The sequence below is a fragment of the Phyllostomus discolor genome, chromosome 1, assembly GCF_004126475.2.
Source record: "Phyllostomus discolor isolate MPI-MPIP mPhyDis1 chromosome 1, mPhyDis1.pri.v3, whole genome shotgun sequence".
Lineage (NCBI taxonomy): Eukaryota > Metazoa > Chordata > Mammalia > Chiroptera > Phyllostomidae > Phyllostomus > Phyllostomus discolor.
The window spans coordinates 28,412,274-28,431,392 of record NC_040903.2 but is presented as its reverse complement, the minus strand read 5'-3'; the positions used below and the strand labels follow the sequence as shown (position 1 = coordinate 28,431,392).

At 37.0% G+C, this 19,119-nt stretch overlaps 1 protein-coding gene across 4 annotated transcripts in view; it reads left to right on the top strand.

Moving 5' to 3' along the window:
- GABRA2 (gamma-aminobutyric acid type A receptor subunit alpha2) overlaps positions 1-19,119 on the top strand; it is a 108,370-nt gene that overhangs the window by 42,748 nt on the left and 46,503 nt on the right. For all 4 annotated transcript variants that reach the window (XM_028508004.2, XM_028508003.2, XM_036020122.1 and 1 more), the window contains exons 4-5: positions 2,963-3,030; positions 18,522-18,742. In XM_028508004.2, the coding sequence (XP_028363805.1) occupies positions 2,963-3,030; positions 18,522-18,742 (289 nt within the window). The remainder of the gene's footprint in view (positions 1-2,962; positions 3,031-18,521; positions 18,743-19,119) is intronic.

The following is a 19,119-nucleotide window of genomic DNA, read 5'->3' as shown; positions in this document are numbered from 1 at the left end:
CCCCTTCCCTTATAAAAATCCAAATAGAAGATTGCACTTCAAATACAGAAGAACCCTGGGAAGTTGTGTTAGACGTATCAAGTAGTTTTAGTCATTACACTAAAATATTTCACTGATGTCTATTAATTGTTTACAACTCTGGGCATCCATCTAAATGGAAATCCTCAAAGGCTCAATACCAAGATTCAGTCTCCCAGTCTCAGGTACATATTGGGTATTTGTGGTCAGTGTGTGCCTTGCTAATTTTTCTTTTCCTGAACTTTCATAGCAGAAGAATATTTCTTCCAATACATATATTCTTTAGCTATGATTATGAAGTCAATAAAGCATGAAATCAATTCTTAAGGTAACTTTTCAGAACTATCTCCTGCCTCTTTAGGGGCTGTTCTTAAAGCTTTGATGCTATTCGTATTTTTCACTTTTTGGATATGTAGCTGGCATTTCCCTGCAGTCACTAGGCACTGACAATACCCTCTCTTCCTCGTTAATTTCCATTTGGCATATAGTGAATGTTTTTCATAGCCTTAAGCATGAATGTATTCACACATTTTTGTCATCTCTCTTTTTCAATTTTACTCTTTCAGACTAAGGAGGATAATTCCATTTGCTTATGTTGGGATGAAGATGACCTTAACATTTTAGCTTCTCTGCCCTGAAGAATTTTAAATCACTCTCTGTAATTACTAAAATTGTATTATATTGTTTATCAAGTAAAGGTGATAGCATGATAGATTTTGTGCAAATACAAGGAAAAAACAAACAAACTTGGATCCCATTGTCTTGACTTCTTTCTAGCACCATGTGTAATTTAGGTCCAGGACTGGCTGCCTAATTCGTGAGGCCTGGTCCAAGATTACAATGCAGGACCTCTTATTCAGAAAAATGAATAATAATTTTAAAACAGCAAGAACAGGACATTAAACCAAGCTTGGGGCACTTTTGAGGACAAGGCCCGCTGCCATGGTGCGAGGTGCGTGTCCCTGAAGCTGACCCTGTGCAGGTCTTTGGAGCAGGTGGCAGCTGGGCCTTAACTTTATAAGGATATTAATATTTCAAATCAGTTTTATAATAAAATTCCATACTGTTTTTGCAATAGAAAACTTTATGCAAATAATAAAGTGAATGACTATATTTATTTAGAATGCTATCACTCTGTTTTGGCAGAGTATTGTGGTGAACAGAAATGTGTAGTTAATGAGAAAACACTTTTATTTCAAGTTGATTGTTGACTGTGATGTTACAATTTGGATTACCTTGAGGGCTCAAGAGCAAGATTGCTTGGCTTCCAAGTGTGGGCGATTGGGTGTAACTCCTTACTTCTCAATACCTAAGTGTACACACACACTGAAGTGATAAGAGAAAATCGATCTCATAGGTTTCTTATGCAGATTATTACATGTAAAGTCTTTTGAATAAGTCTACTCTGTTATTTCAAATCCATTTTTATGTTTTAGTTTTGCATCGGCGGATACAATATCACAAACTTAATTTACTTTCTCCTTCCTGGTTATGAATTAATGTCCAGTATAATATTAAAAGTATTTCATGCTATTTGTCTAGAATTAAAAATTTGGCAGTTACCAAATAAGATGGTTCACGATGGTAGAAATTAATGACTCAGTTTTTCTGTAAGTATATTTAAAGGATTTTTTTTAATCTGTACCCTAGGATATATTTCTATTGGTTCTAGAGAAAGAGGGTCTGCAGGCTGCCTCTGATGTGTGCCTCGACAGGGATCAAACCACAGCCTAGATATGTGCCCTGACCAGGGATCAAACCTGCAACCTTTTAATGTATAAGATGACACTCCAACCAAGTCATCCAGCCAAAGCTAAAGGGTTTTTCTTTTTAAATCTTTCGTTTGAGCTTCTCCTCACCCTTACCATTTGCCTTATGAACTATCAAGCAAAACAGAGATAAACTCATAGATCAGGAACAGGTTGACAGTCTTGGATAGGGTTGGGATGCTGGGTAGGGGGTGGAGGGATTGAGTAAAAAAGAAAAAACATAGAAAAAAGTCATGGACATGGACAGCAGTGTGGTGATTGCTAGGGAGAGGTGGGCAGGGGGATGAGGAAGAGGGTATGGGGGATAAATGGTGTTGGAAGGAGACTTGGTTTGGGGTGGTCGCAATGCAGTGTACAGAAGATGTGCTGTGGAACTGTGCACCTGAAACTTGTATAATTTTGTTAACCAGTGTCACCCTAATAAATTCAGTAGAAAAGAAAATAAATCATTAGAGCAATCCAGTTAATTGTGTTACAGTTAAGTTACATAACTATAGAATCTAATTTAATCCAATTAAGATGAATTCTAAGTCTTGGCATTTTAGACATTCTTAAATGCATTTAAAAGCAAGCTTGTTTGGAAGTAATCCATTGTGATTAATGCGTGTTATTTTCTTTTATTTTTATGTGACTAAATAATACATCTTTTTATATTAATATGAATTATATTTATTGGTAATGATTAACAATCTGTTTGTACTTTATTGAGAAGACACACTAATTTACAATCTACAAACTAAATCTCTACCATCCTGAAACACCATCTGAAATATTTAGTTTAAGAATTAAATTCAGGACTATACCAAACAGTAACCATACTAACTATATTTTATTTTCAGTACTGGTGGGAAATGTATTGTAAACTAGTTCAGATAAGATAGATTTTAAGAAACTCTTAATTTTGAGAAATATGCTTACAACAGAATACTCTAGTTAGAAATAGTTGCTAAGTAAGAGGATCCTAATGCTTGTAGGCATTTTGCATTTAAGGTTGTGAGAACCTATGGAATCATTGAATAATATAATTTCTTTTTGGTTTTGGAAGTAAAAAGCAAGTAAAAAACAGTATTCTCAAGTATCACACAGTTTCTAACCATGCCATGAACTTGACCCCTTCTTTCTCCTATGCCTCTCATTATATAATATCTATATTCAATCTCTTTTTCTTATATCAGACAGTATTACCGAAGTCTTCACTAACATCTACGTGACGAGTTTTGGCCCTGTCTCAGATACAGATATGGTGAGTTTTTTATGAAATAGTATTTTTACTTCACATAATGCAAAATTGAAAGGGGTAAATTTTTTAGAATAAACAAGTACGTTTAGTGTTATGGAATTATGTGACTGTCCCATGCCTATTAAGGCTAAACCATCATATGGAGAGTTTTGGATATTAATTCTTTTGTATCTGTGGTGCACCATTCTGGCTTGGGTGTTCAGATTAGTGCTTTATATTTTACCATATTTTTCGGAGTATGAGACACACTTTTTTTTGCCACATTTTTTGCTTCCAAAATTGTCCCCCTATTTTCCTCCTCTAAAACCTAGGTGTATCTGGGGTCCGCACCATAAGATGAACCTAGGTTTTAGGGGAGGAAAATAGGAAAGAAATTTTGAAGCAAAAAATGTGGTAAAAAATGCGCCTTATAGTCGAAAAATATGGGTACTTCTTTTCATAACTTGTATCACCAACAAGGCAAGAGCTAAAAGCATTGGTGAGGATGTGGAGAAAATCAACCCTTGTGCACTGTTGGTGGGGATGTAAAGTGGTACAGCCACTGTAGAAAACACTATGGAGGTTCCATAGAAAATTTAAAATATGATCTGTATGATCCAGCAATCCCACTGCTGGGTGTATATCTAAAGAAAATGAAAACAGGCTCTCAAAGAGCCCTCTGCAGTCCCATGTTCACTGCAGCATTATTCACGACAGCCAAGACAGGAAGCATGGTACATATGACCGCAGTGGAATATTATTCAGCTCTGAGAATAACAAAATCCTGCCATTTGCTACAAGATGGTTTGACCTTAAGGGCATTATGCTAAGTAAATTAACAGAGAAAAACAAATTCCACATGTAGCACTTATATGTGGAATAAAAATATTAAACTGATAGAAACAGTGCATGAAATGTCATTGCTATGGTCTGGGGGTAGGGATACATCCTATACCCACCTCTCCCTGTCCCTATAGCTACGAAATAGTAAGGTCTGAGAGTATAATGTAAAACACGGTGACTCTAGCTGATAACACTGTAATGTATAATTGAAATGTGAGAAAAGAGTAGAACTTCAACGTTGTCACACATGCACACAAAAGATAAACATTTAGGGGTACTTGCCAGAGCTGATTTGTCTGAATATCCTGCCTGGTGACTGAAAACTCACTGCATGCCAATTATTTGAAGCCATGCCAAGGAATGACAATACACCCAAACCATGAAGAAAAGCAGCAAGAAAAGTCCCTTGTCTTGCTATGACCTCAGAAAGTCCCTCCAGCCCCCTCCATTGACAAAGCCTAACATTGCACCAGCTGGCTAAAGAGCAATGTTTACAGCAGGAATGTCAAACTCATTTTCACCAGGGGCCACATCAGCCTTGTGGTTGCCTTCAAAGGGCTGAATGTAATTTCAACTCCTTAACAGTTAAGGGGTAGTTATTTTTATACAGTCCTAAAATTATTTTGGCCTTTTGAAGGCAACCACGAGGCTGATGTGGCCCACGGGGAAAATACGCTTGCTATCCCTGGTTTACAGAGTCCCTCTCAAAGGAGGAATAGGAGGGTCGATTTGCAGCTGTAAGTTGGAGAGTCGATACACTGATAATCGATATACATAATGATATGTAAAATGGGGAGGATTTCGAGTAAGAGCAAGAGATGGTTTGATCACTCAGCAGGTGCTATTTGTTGATTGTCCAAATCTAGAGAAGTAATATGAAGCTGGAGACTGTGAAACCTGAGTTATCTATATAAATATGTAACACAGGCATGTACAAATGTACGCACTTACTCATATTGTAAATATCTTACTGAAGACAGAACTTATTTAAAAACATGTATATATTTTGTGAAAAGGAATGATTTGGTCTTTCTGATGATCAAATGGAGTGATTTTTCCATCTTGATATTATTTTTGCTGGAAAGCAAGATAATGAGGTACAGTTTGAATTTATATTAATACACATGGCCAGGTTAAGAAATGAAACTTGGCTCTGACACTTTAATTAGAAAGAAATTTATTATGAGGTGGAGGGAAAGTATATCCATATCATTATCAGCCATAAGTGGCTTACAGGAGCAATTAATTAATGGCAAAAAGTAAAGAATAAATTTGATTTCACTTTTGGCGTCTTAGCAGATACACTCATTTCCACGTAGTGTGCAAGCAGAGCAGCAAGCCCTAAACCCCTAAGTCTTCCTGCTCAGGTCAGTGAAGTAGATTTGTTGTGACATTAGCCGGAGAGGAAAACCAGTGTAGCAAAAAGAATTAAGAACCAAAAGAACAAGCACACACATGCACGCTCACACAAGAACTGCACTTCAGAGTTATTAACCAGTGCGATTGTCCGAAAAAAGTTGCAGGTCTAAATCATAATGAAAGGTTGTAATTACAATGCCTACAAATAAGTTGAAAATCTTTTATTTTAACATTTAAAAATTATGATTAAAAAGGTAATAATTAAACTTTGGAATGTGCTTAGTATCTGATAATTTACAAAGTCTGTAGTAGGAGTGTGCATTTTAGCAATTTATAACTCACTTCTCTTTAATTTTTCTCCTTGGTTTGTATAAGGATGACTTTTCCCATATTAGTAAACACTTTCTCTCTGTGTGTGTATTCTTAAGGCATAAGTGGTATAGCCACCAACTTTTCCACCAAAACCTAGGCTAAGAACTGCAGCTCAAATGGCTAACTCTTGCAATGCTAAGTGTTAAGGTTCAAACTTAAACAATGGAGACTTTGAAGTCATGAGGGGCAAATTCTGAACAGAGTTTGTCATTAAGCTATTAAGCAAGCTATTAAGTGGTGATCTTGGTAATTTATTGATCATATTGATCTCATCGGTTCATACTTTTCCATCTTATGAAAACAGTGTGCATTGCAGTATCTCTGATTCCCTGAAGCTATTAGGAAATTATGCATTTTGGTGATTAACATTATAGGAAGGTTTAGAGAGTTATTACATGTCCATAATTGGGTTAAAAATTGACACTGGATGTAGCTGTTAACCTTTATCAGAAGTTTTCATTTGCAAATGTAGCTAAAGAAACCTGCTACAAATATGATAAATACTATACATCGAGAGTAAAGTCATGATGTTTACTCACTTTAAAGCTGTCATGCAGGAGTTAATTATTGGAAGGTTGTTGCTATTTTGGAAGGATAGTAATTAGACTTAGTGAACATTCACTCATTCAACTACTATTATTCAGTACCCTTCTATAGTTTTAAAAATGTTTTTCAAAATGATATTCATAGACACTTGCACTGGAATCACTAGGAGTTATTTATTAAAACCTTTATTTCCTAGACTCCTTCTAAAATCTGTGAGGTCATAATTGCCACTTGTAGGACATGACAGTCTATATTTTAACAGAACGAGTTATTTGCATAGGATGAAGTCTTGGGGGATTGGGCAAATGGTGGCACCGTTCACTGGGATATGGAACAAGGAAAGTTTTCTGTGCTTTTGTTTTGGTGTTTGGGACCAAGTATTTATGTTGCAGACATACTGCACTGCTGTGAGTAATTTAGTAGGAGATGTCTAGATAGCAGGCATGGCTCAGGGGCTCAGGAGGGGAGCATAGAATGCAGATGGTTTGGAGAACCATGTGATGGTAGTCGTGACCACAGGCACATCCATAAACTGGTGCAGGAAAAACAGGTTAGTATGAAATGGTCATCTGGCTTTCACAGAAACTTTAGACAACAAAAGGTTGAAAAAGACTGCCTAGGAGACTGAGAAGGAACAACCATGGATGTCTGTTAAAATAAAAGGGGATTTGAACAAACGTCAGAGTCCACTGCCTTTTATTCCTTATCAGATGCAATGATAATGTGCAATAGTCAGATATCTTTCCCGCTTACAGCCCTCAGCCAAGGTAGGATATGTTTTGTTTGATAATGAAACAAACCCATAGGTTCCACCCACAGCAGAAACCTCTCCTAGGGAATGGGGTAACAGTTCCACAGCAGAGGGAAAATAAAGGTAGTTGACCTAGTTTGACTCTATCCTTTTCCATCTTGTGGGAACTGAGAACATCCACTCACAGCACGTATTCTGAAAAGAGGCATTCCCTACCATCCTCTCATTATTTTTGCATAAATACCAAACAGCTATGGCTTCTGACCATGAAGTGGTATTTTACTTAAAATATATATAAATTGCAGATGTTTCATGTCCTTTTCCCAGGTGGCCAGGGTGGAACCTGTCTTCTTGGGAGGGGCACCCTGAACTTCTATGCCTTTATTAAAGATAATAACTCTTACCCATTGGTGTCAGCCCCATTCACTTTCCAGGAGACATCACTGCATTTAGATTGTTGGCAGACACAGAAGGTCTCAGATCCCATGATGAGGATTTTCCCAAGGGTTTCCCACAACACCAGGAGAATGTGGTTTTAATGCCAATGCAGGAGGGTATAGCAAAAGTAGGAAGAGAACAAGTGTCTCATATTGTAGTAAAGCCAAGAAAAAGATTCGAATGTGTCATTGGATGGAGAACAAGGAGGTATTTACTGATCGTGGTAAAAGCAACCAGATTGCAGCGGGCTGAGCGTGTGGGAGGTGAGGAAATGGGGAACGAGTGGAGGCGACATTTTCAAGCAGCATGACTGAGGAGAGGGGGTGAGACAGAGGGCAGTAGCTGTGAGCCAGTGCAGCTAACTCTCTGCGAGGCTTTTATGTTTTAAAGACTGCAGTGAACTTCTCACTGCTCTCTGAGCCTGCCATTATCTTTAACAACTCTCTGGCCTCACACATGTTTTTCCCTGTTTTTGTTATGCTTTGCTCCTCCTTTGCCAGCTGGAGGTCTTTCATGAACTCAGGGCCAAACTCCGATTTCACCCTCTCTGATGTTTCTCTTTCTCTAGGCTACCGCAAGCGGAGTCAGCCCTTCTTGTCCCTGTGCTCCGCCACATGGCGTTCACACATTTCTCATGACTCTTCACGCTGGATAATACAAATCTTTACATGTCTTTCTTCTTACTGCAATCCGAGCTACTCGGAGGCACGAGTTGTGTTTGTTCATTTCAACAAGACTGACTAAGTACACACTCTGTGTCTGTCACAGTGTTGGAGCTGAAAACTGGCGGAGCCAGTGCTGCCTTCAAACTGTTCACAGTGTATGTGTGTGCACGTGTGGGTGGTGGTGGGGGGAGGGTGAGAAAAAAATCATTTCAGAACAGTGCGATTCTGCTTTTATTAAAATATTTATGGATTAATATGGTAGCGGAAGGGATGCGGGTAGAGGATATCCACATCTGAGAAGAGTTCCCCAAAAAGAAAAGAGCAGAGGACAAATATGGTTGGCTGGCCAGTGATATAATGAAAAGAGTGCTTTAGCACAAATTAGAACTGATTGAGTTTAGTAAAATATAAAAGTTCAGTGTAATAGGAGCCTAGAATGCTCTTAGAGATTTGAAAGGTGATGAGGCTAGAAAATAACTCAGAACCAGATCATAAACAGATGTATAGCCCATTGCCTCCCCAAAAGCCAAAACATTCCTAAATAAAACTAAAACATACCGTAGCTACCAGAGAACTTATTATGGCATGGCTTTTGAAATATATGTCAACATTCTTCAAAATGTAACAATTATATATAATAAAAGCCCACTGTGATTAGTTTAATGTATTTATGCGAACACAACCAAGCCAAGGTTCTCACTTGTGAATTTAAGAATCAGGGTATTGCATGCTGGTGACTTTGCTGTAAGATATCAGAGAGTTTTCTTCCATCTGATCCTGCTGATGCCTTTCTCCTCATGCCCCCTTTGTGCTGTCGTTGCCAGAATCCTTGTCACAATATTTAATTTCCAATGAATCCTCTCATTCATTCATTCATTCATAGACTAATTTTGCTTATTTCCTGTGTTCCAGGCAAATTATTAGATGCTGGTGACACAGCATGTAAGAAGGTGATTATGGTCCTTGTTCTCAGAAGTAAAAGTTGACCAAATGTTGGGGTGAGAAGGGGACAGACTGCAGTAGAGGTCAATGAGTAGTAAGATGGAGCACCAGGCATCAGAGGCCCCGCCATATCAGTGCTGCTGCAGGAGAGAGTGGGGAATGGGGAGAGAATTGCTGAGCACCAGGCCAGAGAGGTGAGGGTGGGGGAGGTTATACTGGGCCTTGGGGGCTGTGAGAAAGCATCTGGACTTCATTGCAAGGACTTTAGAAATTCTACGGTCCAAACTCAGCAAGGCTTCATTCATGGTGTCAGATGCATCCTGTAGCTTTATCCACACTTTTAAATATCGAGTCCAGGAAGTCCTATTTAAACCTCAATCTCTTATGCCATTTAGATCTTTTTTTCTCAGGTATGTTCACAGCTATGGGATGTACAGTGGGTGACAGTCCATGTTCTACTCTTTTTCTCTGTCTGGGTCTCCCAGAGTTGAGGCAAGAAGGGAGGTTATAAAAAAGGAGCATAAACATGTTTTACTTAACTTGTTCTATTGATAATTTCTCTTGGCAGTCAATGCCATTTGAATGGCTGGTAGATAAACACAGGCTCTTTCATGGGGCACACTTTGGATTTCTTCTCTATGATGTCTTTATTACTCCAAACACCAAAAAACAACCGCAGCTTATTCTTTGATGGGCTGCTTGTGGCCTCCTCCTCAGCCTCTACCTGGTACTTTACTTTGTGACCTTCGGTACTAGGTGTTCCCTCCCTCGTCAGGACATCCTTTTGTTGAGTATGGGAAATGGGGGAGAAGAAAGCTTTGAAGGTGATTTAAGCCAGGTTACTTTGAGATTCAGTTTCTAAGAACTTTACACATATTATCTCACTTTATCTTTACAAGAGTTTTAGAAAGTACAACCGATTTTATTATTAACACCACTTTACAGATAAGTCAATTTAAGTAGAGAACGAACCTGCTCAAGTTCAGGTAGTCTGGTCTATCTGATTTAAGGGCCCACACTCTTACCATCTATTTCATATTACTCAATTTGTTATTCTTGTTGATATCCTTCAGTTTTGTGTGAGTCAGTTTTAAATGTGGAAAGACTTTGACAGAGATTATAAAACTCCAATGTCAGCCTTGCAACTAATTTCTCCGTGTTGCCTTCCATAATCCATGCATTTATTGATCTATAAAAGAAGGGAACTTCACTCTAATGTCCTGCCTCCGAGAATTTATTTTATGTATGGTATAATGAAAAGAACTTGGTGTAGGAAGCTTAAAGTTTGAGTTCAAACTTTGGCTTTCTCTCTTTTATTTTTAAATGAATGTGCCTTTGAAAGTGGTCTCTATCTATGAAATGTTGATACCTTTGCGTACTTAGTAAGCTTATTATGAATTTTAAATAACAAATTATATCAAAGTGAGTTGCAATGAACATATTATAACTATTAACCATTTTGAATGCTTCACTTATATGTATTTTAAAAATTTACTATTATAATATGAATTTTTAACATGAGTTTTTAATTTGCTTGTGAAACGTGCCTGGCATCCAGTTCCAAAGGATAGCCCAGAAACCCCACCTGCACAGCGGTCTGAATGTGTTGCATCTATGCTGTTCTGCATTCCATTTGTGTGAGCTTCTTTGCATGATAGTGTTTCATGATCTTGTATCAGTTGAATTTATGGACACTGTGCTGTTCTGTTTTGAAGCTTCTTACTTTCTGTGATTTTTGAATTGCAAATAATACTGGCTTAAATTTGTTGTTCAGCCTCTTTGAGCACCAACAAAAGCATTTGAGTTTAACCATCACTGTATTTTCCAGAGTTGTTGTTTAATTGCTACATACATGCTTTATAAATCCAATTTTTCTTTGTTACATAAGAAACACACTGATTGGAATTCACTCAGAGGAGACTAGCCTTTATGAGCAAAAAGGGCATAATGAAGTAAACTTTAGTACTTTAAAATATACTCAGTAAATCAAAGTAAGTGAGAAATCACTCCAAAAGCAGTCCTACCATTTGGATGTTTTAGTGAGTAGGTACAATTAATCAGAAACAGGCTACAAGCAGTGACTTATAATTAATGTACCCAGGCACTAAAAATATGCTCTCTCCACTAAGTTAATATGTCCTTAGAATCACGTTTATGCAACAAACTATGCAATAGAAGGGAATTTCTTTGTTTGTAATACAAGTCATGGAAATAATGGTTAGTGGTAGTAAAATATTGGACTGAAAACTATATCCTTCCCTTGGTTTTGCCCCTAACAAGCTTAGAAACAGGAAATTCACTGAATTTATCTATAACCTCATCTATGAAAAGGAAAGTTGGGTTACATTTCTTATAAAGAGTTCTTTAGAGCTGGAAGTTTATGGATTCTTTCACTTCAGTTCTATCTAACAATCCGTCTCATGTCCCCTGTGCATTGCCCATAGGGTAGCTCTATGCTCCTATGCCCATGTGAGTTTTTGTTTTTTCCTAACTTTGCTCTGCACTTGTTTGTGTACTCTCTGAAGGATTTTGTATATGGTTGTGTCATTATTTATTTCTTTTAGAATCTCGGTTCATGGTTCAAGTCCTGAGTTTGGATGAAGAGGTTGCGTTGTTCCCTATTGTTCTGGCAAATTTCTTGTAACACACAAATTGCGTTATTACTGTTACTGTACATACTTGTGGCACACTTGAAGTTTATTTCAAGAAATCTTTCAAGAATATTCTTTTTAATATTGAGAATATGCATTTTATATGAATTTAAGGCAATCACATGTAAATAATTGGTTTGGAAATGCCGTTCTTCTTAGTGGATATCTAATTGGTTGTCTCATTATCCTTCCTTTTTAATCATTAAAACAGTGAGTGTAAACCTATATTTTAAATAGACTCAATGATAATTATAAATCTTCTTTTATGGATTTTGTTTGAGAGTTGATTATTTCATCATTTTTAATGTGGCTAATGAAGAGCTCATATTAGGCACACAATAAATATATCTTTTTCTTCTTCACTAGTGTTTATGTAACTATTAATGTTTTGTTCAATCCATTGTGTCGTTTAGCAATAATCTTTTTGTGTGTTTGTTTTTTTATTATTGTTCAATTACAGTTTTCCCCATTTTCCCACATTACTCTCCCCTGCCTTACCCACCTTTCACCACCCACATTATATCCACCCCCCAGTTGTCTTTGTCCATGGGTCCTTCGTAAATGTACATTGACTGATCCATCTCCTGCTTTCCCCTGTTACCCCCCATCCCTCTCCCCTCTGGTTACTGTCAGTTTGTTCTTTATTTCAGTGCTTCCTTTTCTATTTTGCTTGCTTGTTTTGTTGATTAGGTTTTGCTCATAGGTGAGATCGTATGGTATTTGTCTTTCACTGCCTGGTTTCACTTAGCATAATGCTCTCCATATCCATCCATGCTGTCACAAAGGGTAGGAGTTCCTCCTTTCTTTCTGCTGTGTAGTATTCCATTGTGTAAATGTACTGCAGTTTTTTGACTCACTCATTTATTTATGAACACTTAGGCTGTTTACAGCACTTGGCTATTGTAAATAGTGCTGCTATGAACATTGGGGTGCATAGGTTCTTTTGATATAGTGTTTCAGGATTCCTAGGGTATAGTCCCAGCAGTGGTACTGCTGGGTCAAAAGGCAGTTCTATTTTTATTTTGTTGACAAAATTCTGTACTGTTTTCCACAGTGGCTGTGCCAGTCTTTGTTCCCACCAACAGTGCACTAGGGTTCCCTTTTGTCCACAATCTCACCAGCACTTGTTGTTTGTTGATTTGTTTATGATGGCCACTCTGATTGGTGTGAAGTGGTATCTCATTGTGGTTTTAATTTGCATCTTTCCGATGACTTGTGATGCTGAGCATCTTTTCATATGTCTCTGGGTCCTTTGTATGTCCTCCTTGGAGAAGTGTCTGTTCAGGTTCTTTGCCCATTTTTTAATTGGATTGTTTGTCTTCCTGTTGTGAAGTTGTGTGAGTTCTGTATATATTTTGGAGATCAAACCCTTGTCCAAGGTATCATTGGCAAATATATTTTCCCATATAGTTCATTGCCTTTTCATTTTGTTGATGTTTTCTTTAGCAGTGCAGAAGATTTTTAATTTGATGTAGTCCCATTTGTTTATTCTTTCCTTTATATTCTTTGCTCTAAGGGACGTGTTGGTGAAGATATTGCTACATGGAATATCTCAGATTTTTCTGCCTATGTTCTCCTGTAGGACTTTTATGGTGTCATGACATATTTATGTCTTCTATCTTGAGCTTGTTTTTTGTATGGTGTAAGTTGGTGGTCAAATTTCTTTCTTTCTTTTTTTTTTTTTTTGCATGTAACTGTCCAGTTCTCCCAACACCATTTGTTGAAGAGCCTATTTTTACTCCATTTTATGTTCTTGTTCCCTTTGTCAAACATTAATTGATCATAGAGACATGGGTTTATTTCTGGGCTCTCTATTCTGTTCCACTAATCTATGTGTCTGTTCTTATGCCAGTACCAGACTGTCTTGATTACAGTGGCCTTATAACATAGTTTGATATCAGGTATTGTGATCCCTCCTTGAAACCATCTGTCCATTTATGTGAGGGAGTTAGATGTTGTAACTTGCAAAGTCACCTAAGTATTAATCACAGTACCCTGTGAACAACTGAATGTGGCAGCACGTGATCACTCCTAGTTGCAGGTCCTTTTCTTCCTGCAGGACACTTTACATATGACCAGAATCTACTTATGGACATTGTGAGAATGCCGATATCATTCCATATATTATCTAATAGCAAAGCTTCATTTACTTCCTATATTCCCATAAGAATTCTGTATAAAAATAAAGATTCTAACAATTTCTTCCCGTACCCAAATGGATGTACATATTCTACTTTGTAAACCATTGCTCTAAGCTGATAATCCTACTTCTGCTCACAGGTTTTGGTTTTCTCTTCATTTATGTAAAGTGCAGTTACAGATTTTTTTTTTTAACTAAGTGATAATGAGCCTGCCTGCATGGTATTAAACCCATGGGACTTTCACTGGAGTCATGTGATGAAATTACATTTTAGATGCTCTCAATCTGTTCATTCACAAATAGTTTATTTTTCACTTAAAGAGGGCTAGTGTGATATATTGCAATGATGGTCCCCATTCTTTGCTTCTTTGTATATCTGCATCTATTTTTGAACTTTAAATACTTTTCCACTAAGAATGGGTGGACCTGATATAATATTTGTCACTCACTTCAACCATGTGACTTGCTTTGGCCAATGGATTGTTAAAAGACATTACACAAGCAATGACTTGAAGTGGGCCTGTTCATTGAGGTTTGTGATTTTGCACTTATGCTATTGTCATGAGAAAAATAAGCCCCAAGTTGTCCCCTGGTCTGTAGAGTAGGACAAGATATACTCGAAACACAGCTGAGATGCCCCAGTGATCATGTGAGGATGCGAGCCCAGATCAGCCAATGGCCAACTAACCCACATATGCATTAGTGAGAACAGCTGAGATCAATGGAGCCCAGGTGAGATCAGCTGACCCTTACTCTCAGGACTTCTGAGTTAATAATAACTGGTTGCTACTTTAAGCTTCTGTATTTTAGGTGGGCTTTGCTTGGCAGTAACAAAATGATAATAGCCAGTCTCTAGATTTTACTGGTGAAACACTGATTTCCATTAAAGACATTTACCAATTCAGGACTGAGGGACTGTACTTTTTCCCCAGTTGTAGTCTTTTTCCATTCCTCACCCCACTACATTCCAGCTCTAAACTCTTTCTCCTTTTAAGATATTTCAACACTATTTTACATGGTAAATCTCGATTTGCTTCTTAAATTTTCTTGTCTCCTTACTCCTTCTACAAGTGTCTGTGTTTTTCTGGTTCCTCTTCCTCTAGAAAAAACTCTTCTAGAGTTTTTTCTTGTTTATTTCCATCAATTAATCATGAAACATATATATATATATAAATAATTAATTTTTATTCTCACTATTTTAATTATCATTGATAAAATGATATAGTGAATATATGTTCAATATGTTAAAAGTTAATATTAAATGTTAATAGACTAAGTTACCATTAAAAAATGGAAATGGTCTGATTCAACAAGAAATATGAAGATATTTTCAAAAAGTTGGAAATAATTAGTATCTTCAGAGCTGATGCGTGCGTGGGTCACTGGCCAGCAGTGATCATGGAACGCTGCGGATGGCTTGTCAAAACACGAGAAAAAACATGCACAGAGATAGACCAGTTTCTGTGGAGAAGTAGGGACGGACCGGCCACCCCCTCTAGTGGGAAGTGTGCCAATTTACCATCCAAACTGGCTTTTATTGGGTTCGTTTTGCATAAGAATTCAGGTAAAGCACATTACTCATTTCGAGGAAGTAAGGATCAAACGATAGATAACAAGGAAGTCTGAGGGCCTATTTTGAGTCAGGGTCAAAGAGCTGTAAGACTTTAAGGAACAAACTAACTTCCTCCTTGGACCCTTCTCATTCAACTGAGAGCATTCTAAACAAAGAAGGTTTCGCAGGAATTTACATGTTCTTTCTTAGGCCTGATCACCTGGGGAACCCGCCCTTGCCAGCACAGGGCGGCACCACCCTGTCATTGTTTCAGGCTTAGGTGGAGCAAGGGAAGTAAGGCAGCCAAGGGATTAAGAGATTTTCTTGCAGAGCAGGAGGACTCGAGCTTTGTCAAAGCCAAAGGGTGAGAGTCCATTACCCCCTTTTGCCGTAGCCCCCAAAGTCCTTCTTTTGGGGGCCTCCTACGTGATCGTGCCTGTCGTAGGTCGTTCCCCCCTTGGGGAGTCTTACCTGTCATTGGCTAACTGACCAAGCATTGGGGTCCAGGCAGGGTGAGGTTTGAAGGAGCAGAAGTGGTGCTCCTGCCAGGGAGATAAGCTTGTCTCCTGGCTGGCTTATGGTTCCAAGGGTGTTCCCTTAGCCTTAGCCTTGGTGGGGGTTACAGCTTCTGATACCAGGCAGGGCGGTTCCCAACACAGAGCATAGTCTCTTATCACGATTGCAGTAAAATTAAACATCATTGACAAGATATAAGTAAATAAAGCAATACATTTGGAAATATAAAGACCTGTTACAATATCTCCTACATAAAAAAGGAAGAGCCATAATGGAAGTTATGTCTTTGACTGAACAATAATAAAAACTCTATTAGTTATACTTTTTATATAGCAATAGTAACCATGAGTTTAGAAACAATGTAGAATAAACAATGGAACAGAAATTTCAGAAACAGAGCCAAACCTATTCTGATGCTAAATACATGAGAGAGGGGCCATTTAGATCTGTGGGGAAAGATGGACCACTTAATAGAAAATTGTTTTTCCCATTAGAAAAAAAAAGGTCGGATCTTTACTTTATATGATACAAAATAATTCCAGGACCTAAATGTTAAAAGCAGAACTTTTACATCTTTATAGGAAGCATTCTGGGATATATCTATTATATATTGTATGGTTTACAATATTAGAATTCTTATAAAGTTTGTGTTTAAAAAATTCATACATAGAAAATACAAAGAATTTCTATAACTCAATAATAAAAAGGCAACCTAAAGGAGACTGAGTAAATGAAATGAACAGAAATTCCATAAGAAAAAACTAGAGTATTTAATAAACATATGAATATGCATTAAATGTCACTGGTTTAACAGGGAAATCCAAATAGTTGCACTATGAAACATTTTACACCAACCACAATGGCTAAAATGAAGTATTCCACCTATCCCAAGTTGTAAAGGAACAAGGAATTGTATACATTGCCAGTGGCCCTAGGGTTTCCATTTGACAATGTTTTGTTAGGTTGAAGATGCACGTACAACACGGTTCAGTTATCCCACTTGTCATTCACTTACTGTTTGGGAACCTTCTGTGTCTCCTGTGTGGGATGTCTGTAGGAAATGATTGCCATAGCAATAGCTTCTAAAAACAATAGAAATACCATAATGTCATAGAAATAGAAACATGGAATTTGAAATTTGATAAAAAGTTGTAAAATACCTTGAGTTGGCCTGGAAAAGTACATGTCATTGGGATTCACATTCAGTTTGAATTGAAGGGAAACACAGTTGGAAAGAAATCCTTGCATAAAAGCTTATCATATACACTCATTTATTAACCCAGCTTTTTGTTGTGGCTACTTGAATTTCAACCATATGTAATTAAATATTTAAGCAATGATTGACCCATGGAGAATGAGGGTGTGTTCGATTGTGAAATTTTCTCCTAAGCTTCAGGAGCCCAAAGCTACTTACATGTCCTATTCATTGGCCAGTACCCCTGGCTGATGCTTTTCATCTCCAGCCATTCCATTTCTGAGGGATCACTGAGAATCATCTACTTTCATTTGCTTGACTAAGATTTGCACAAATGCTTGATATTTTCATAAGCATATGGCTTTTTTAATCTGCCTCTTTCTACACACACAATTTTAAGTGAAATTGCTAACTGCTGAAGCATTTATTTGCTCACATGATAACTGTGACATTGTGCTCCAGGGGCAGTTTCTGAATTTCCAGTCTCAAGTGTATAACTGAAAATCATAATTATTTATCATGTAAATGTTTGCACAAATGTGAGTGGACAAAAATTTGAATGTTTGCACAAATGTGAGTGGACAAAAATTTGATTAATGCTGACAACCTAATAGATTGTCAGCATTAATCACAATTGTGAATTGTGTATCTCATCTAAAATGTATGCATTCTCTTCTGTTAAGAGAGATGGAGATGGAAGTAAAAGGAGGGAACGGAGGGAGGAAGCAGGAGAGGGGGTCAATGAAAAAGAGGGAGAAGGGAAGGAGGGAGAAAGATGGGGTGAGGGAGGACAGTACAGAAAGAGAGAGAGATTCAGCTAAGACAGTGTTGGGGAATGATAATAAAAGAATTGATCGTTAGCTAGTCTGTATGAATATTTAATAGTACATCTTAACCTGAAGGAATTTATTTGCAAAGTATTTGTCTTTGAATACAAATACAATAACTTGTCAAATATAATAATGAATAACTTAGTCTTTTTATTAAAAAAAATTATGAAAATCATTGTTATCTTCTAATACATTCTTGCTAATGATATGATATTTTGCCATTTTTTTTGTATTTTAAAAAACAAGATATTCTAGTTTCTTTGGCAACAGGAGATGATGACTCATACAGATCTGACAGTGTGTTTAATACTTGTTTCTATTTTTTCTTTTCCTTTATTTTTTTCCTACTGAGAAGGCTCCCTGATATTTCTTTCTTACATTAAATGACAAAACAATCCACCCAATCTTGCCCCAAGCATGCCCCCTTCTCCAAGTTTGGAACTATAGAACAAAGTAATGCAGTTTGCATGGAGAATTTGTTCAAGTAAATAAGACTAGATAAAGTAAATGCATTTTTATTTTCATAATAATATGTAGGTACCTGTGTAAATACATATGCTTTATCCCATTGTAAGGGAAAGGAATGATATTTCTGATTCAAAATTTACTTCTCTCAATACAGCTTTCTCTCCTTTGAAATGATGTTACTGGAGTTTTGTATTCCTTGTCTTTAAAATATTTATTATTTTCAAAAGAATGTTATTTTATATTTCAGGAATATACAATAGATGTTTTCTTTCGGCAAAAGTGGAAAGACGAGAGATTAAAATTTAAAGGTCCTATGAACATCCTTCGACTTAACAATTTAATGGCTAGCAAAATCTGGACTCCAGACACTTTCTTCCACAATGGGAAAAAATCGGTAGCTCATAACATGACAATGCCAAATAAGCTTCTTCGAATCCAGGATGACGGGACGCTGCTGTACACCATGAGGTATGTTTGTAGGTTCGGTATGTTGCATTTAGATGCTGAGAAACCCACGTATCAAAAAACCATCCAACCTCATTGTCAAATGTTAACACAAGTTGAATATTTTCATAGCAGATTATTGAGGTACCTATAATATTCTTTGTAATTGTATACATATTAAAAATATAAATATCAAGTAGTATTTATGACTTTGATTCTCATCTTAGGGTGTTAAAATTTAAGAAGTGCCTTTACTATTAAGAATTGATTTTTTAACTACTTATTTTTCATACTATATTTTAATTAAATACAGTTTCATAGCATGACAATTTTTTTTACTAGCATGTAATTTTATTTTTAAGATCTCATTAGATAGCCCATCAAAAATTTAAGGGATTTTT